The sequence below is a fragment of the Anopheles marshallii genome, chromosome 2 (assembly GCF_943734725.1).
Source record: "Anopheles marshallii chromosome 2, idAnoMarsDA_429_01, whole genome shotgun sequence".
NCBI classification, from domain to species: domain Eukaryota; kingdom Metazoa; phylum Arthropoda; class Insecta; order Diptera; family Culicidae; genus Anopheles; species Anopheles marshallii.
Window position 1 is genome coordinate 29,537,673 of NC_071326.1, and position 4,037 is coordinate 29,541,709.

Below are 4,037 nucleotides of genomic sequence, written 5' to 3' on the forward strand. Positions count from 1 at the left end.
TGACCCGCACGATGCACGATGCTCACCGTGCAAGTTATCAAGGCTGCAAACACATGTGCCAGGGATTACGCTTAGCACCAAATGTAGGAGAGCGTGTTTTTTCCAGATAAAGTTTGTTTGGTACGACATGTTGCGCACCAGGGGTTGCAGTTTTGGTTTTACTTTCTTTAAACGTGCAGTTGCACTCGTTATTAGTGTTCGGTGGATACAAATTCGAGTATTTGAAAACGAACGTAGGTCAAAAGATTAATGAATCTCCAAAGATTCACCGTAAATATTGAAAGATCTCGACAGATTTATGCTTCCTTTCTTCCTTACCGGCACAACTACCTCAAGAGGTCTTCTTTAACTTAATTTTCCCATAGCTAGAGTGTCGCTCCTCTACGGGTACGGGTGATTGGTCCGAATGGGATTTGGTCCCGGCCTTGTTGTGTGAAGACCAGCGCCACTACCGAATACACCACCGGTCCGGTCATGATTAATTATTAATCTTTAAATATTTATGAATTTTCAGAGTTTCGAACGAATCTCAACAATATAAGCATACAATTCAAAATGTACTGAGCGGAAGGACGGGGAGGGGGGGGGGGGTTGGGGGTAGGGGTAGCTTAGAAGCCTCTCTAGCATACGACGAAGTTAATAGGGTGGTTGAATGGGGCCCCACAACTGCCTGTCTTAGAATTCGATGGGGGGGGGGGGGGGGGGGGGGGGGGAGGGTTCGGTCACGGTGTGTTAGCATTCCAATTTTTCCAGAGGCCCTTTATGTAACACTGCGGAGGTCCCCTTTAGCATACGAAGAAGGTTAAAGCTGCGCTTGTCGGGCCCATGTACCCGCCGTTAGATCCGCCACTGCTCACAAGGATCTTTGGCTCCGTAGGTGTGGAAGGACAATGAAGGAGCCGCTACAATGAAGACCTCTATGAGCTGTACGAAGAACCTACTGTCGTACAGTGGATTTGACTCGCCAAACTTCAGTGGGCTGGTCACGTCATGAGAATGACACCGGACTACCCAACCCGTAAAGTCCTTTTAGGTCACAAGGACAGAGGAGGCGTGGTAGGTCCAAACTTAGATGGAGTGACGGCGTTGGTGCGTCTGACAGAAAGGCCGGAAAAATGGGTTGGCAGACGAAGACGCTCGACCGTGTGCGGTTTAAAGGACGCCACGATAAGAGCGCCGCCGCGTAGCGCCGGATAAGTAAGTAAGTAGGAATGAGTTGCACATTTCAGTTGAACAAATATTGTACTTTTTTATACATTCCTTCTATTTATTCAGCCCACCAAATTTTGTTTTCAAATTTACACATCATTAAAACAACCAGTGTCATTGTTACAACACAGTTAACGTACTGACACAACTGAACCGTTCAAGTGCGTCAAAAAACACAGCTGTAGTACAATCGTACCAATGGATGTATCGATCAGCGGTGTAAATGGTTTTCGTTTTCGTTCTGTTACTGCTACGACTTTATTTGCAGTTCGATGGTTGGATGTTGTTTGCAGTTTATTAGGAAGGGAAAATCGAAATTTCGCCTGTTAACCCCGGCTGGATCTTCATCCAATGCTGAACAGATTAAACAGTGGAAGCGATCGGAGCAACTCAAGGAACCGAGTCAATGGCGCCTGAATGAACGTTGTGAAGATGCCCGTACGGTCTGGAAAAAGGGTTGGGAATGTCCGTACCGTGGTGGTAGTGGTTGGAGCCCTAGTGGTTGTGGTAGTCTTGGTCGTCGTAGTCACGGGTCTGGTAGTCGTGGTCGTCGTAGTAGTTACCGACCGGGCAGTGGTCGTGCTGGTAGTGGTGGTTCTAGGCTGCGCAGTGCTAGTAGTAGTACCGTTGCAGTACATGTAATTGATATCGATAATGTCCGCGGGCGATAGCCCGTTATCATTGCCAAAGTCACCGGTCCAGGGTTTGAGATTGTTCATGACCGGCTTTAACCGGCTGGCAGCTGCCGCATACTTCGAGTAGTGCATAACGCTACCGTAATCGTACGGTTGGCCATACAAATCCACCTCGTTGGAGGCCTTCTTAGCGTAGTTGTCTTGGAAGAATATGTCCGTCTGATATTCCTGCGCCAGTGCGGTACGGTCGATCGTCACGTACTCATCGCGGTCCGGGCGCGTAAACTCGTGATAGAAGCCGGTCGCGTGCATCAGCTCGTGCACCACCGTACCGATGTCCACGCACTCGGGGCTCTGCAGGTTAACCTGGTTCTCGCTGTTGAGTGTACTGCGACCCACGTACGACCAGCAGCCAGAATCTCCGTTACCAATCGTCACGTAGAGTGCTTCGGACGAGCGTGGCACGAACCGGACGCACGTAGCGGCAGCGATTTGAGCCATACCCTGTTGAATGATCGTTTGCTGAGCGGCAGCTACACAACGGAAAAGGTTTAAGTCAACGATCAACACCCGCTCGCCAGCCACCCGTCTCACCGTAAGGGTCGTTTACTTACTGAATGTGCCGGAAATGACGTACGGTATCACCGCATTCGGCCAGCGGGCATTCTTGTAGACAGAAGTAGAAACACCGTTCCCCTGACGTGGAGCCCTCTCCATGATGTCGCCCTCCTTATACACGCCCAATCCCATCTCCCACGCCTTGGGCGGTCTGTACACCTTGCCGCCCGGTTTGGCCGCAACTCGGCCAGCTGCCCGGGATTCACGCAACTTTCGGCCCACCTCCAGGCTAGGCGCCATGGCACTGCGACTTTCGGCCCATTCCAACCAACTGCAGACGAGCAGCAGTGTACCGATGGCTAACAAACTTCCTTTTCCGCAAGCCATGGCACGAGCGACGGCTTCCAGTTGGTCTGTATCGGGTTGCCATCGATCGTGCCCCGTTATTATACCGTTCGATTGCACAATTGCAACGATTGTGGCGACATCAGCTTGGGTGTGTTTGGGGTAACAAGGTGGAACATACTTATCGCACCCTTGTCGAAAAAGGAGGAAAAACAAGTACCAGAAACCTCCATCCATACTTCAATCCCAATCATTGTCCAATGGAATGGAATTATTTTGCACGTTTCCCTCGTTGTTTGAAGAGAACGTTTGACTAGAAGCAATATTTGTTCATTCAAGTACAAAACATAAACAATACGCCCGTTTGCGTTTATCAGTGTGCAACAGCAGCTAATGTAAGAAGATCGTTTTGGGAAGTTCATTCGTGGGAATGTAAAAAAAAAAAAAACAACTGATGATGCGTTGGAAATTAACAACAAAAATGGACTGAAATTAAGGAATGGCCTCAAAAACACTATCCGCGGAAGAGTTATATCAATATAACCTAGTTTATATAAATACATCCTACTCACACTTATTTGACTGACACTGAACTTGACTGAACCGTAGATTTAACTTGGACCTAAGGAAAATAGTTGGCAAATGGGCTAGATCAAACCAACCCCGGGAGTTTGTCGAATGGCAAACGTACCGAGTTGATAGTTGAATGCATTCTGATTGTCCCTCCGGATAGTAGGTAACGTATCATAAGCGTCGCTCCCTTAGTGCATCATTTGTTCCGTTTATCGTGCATCGTTCGATTGTCAGTCCCGGGCCACATTCGACCACGAAAAAGGAAGGAGATGTGGTTGCCCTTGGGTGATATGATAACGGCAGTAATACGAACCAAAGGAAAGGTTTATGAAGAGACACACTTCAAATTTGGCAGATTCTGCACCGAATAAAGTTGGCAGCTTGGACCAACGATACATCGGTTGGTCGATGAAGAGGGCCTATTCACTTCCGTCCTGTCCCGAGTCCCGTTTGTCTCTGCTTCGGGTCAGGTAGCGACAGCATACAGGACTTCTTCACGTATGCACTGTGTGCACGAATGTCCAATGTCGACCGCACCGCATTGCATGCACTGAAAATGCCTTCTTTGCGGGGATCCGAATCTTTGTGTCAAACGTCATTGCTCGATTGACAGGACCATGGTGGGACAGGAGGATTTCGAGGGCCCGATTTAGAAGTCAAGACACATGCCAGCGTCACGAGGGACAATGGTCCGGAGCGAAGCTTTTACCGCCCATC

The 4,037-nt window shown here is 48.9% G+C and overlaps 1 protein-coding gene across 1 annotated transcript; it reads right to left on the reverse strand.

Annotated features, from left to right (window-relative positions):
- Nucleotides 1-1,553: 1,553 nt before the first annotated feature.
- Nucleotides 1,554-2,789, reverse strand: LOC128709074 (zinc metalloproteinase nas-1-like). Its single transcript, XM_053804059.1, has 2 exons — nt 2,459-2,789; nt 1,554-2,377 (listed from the first exon to the last, which is right to left on the reverse strand). Exons 1-2 carry the CDS (start codon nt 2,787-2,789, stop codon nt 1,554-1,556), a joined length of 1,155 nt encoding a protein of 384 aa, XP_053660034.1.
- Between the last annotated feature and the right edge of the window lie 1,248 nt (nt 2,790-4,037).

Coding starts and splice junctions, on each gene's coding strand:
- LOC128709074 (XM_053804059.1), bottom strand. CDS start 2,789: ATGGCTTGCGGAAAAGGAAGTTTGTTAGCCATCGGTACACTGCTGCTC. Junction 2,378..2,458: donor CGTCATTTCCGGCACATTCA/GTAAGTAAACGA, acceptor TCCGTTGTGTAG/CTGCCGCTCAGCAAACGATC.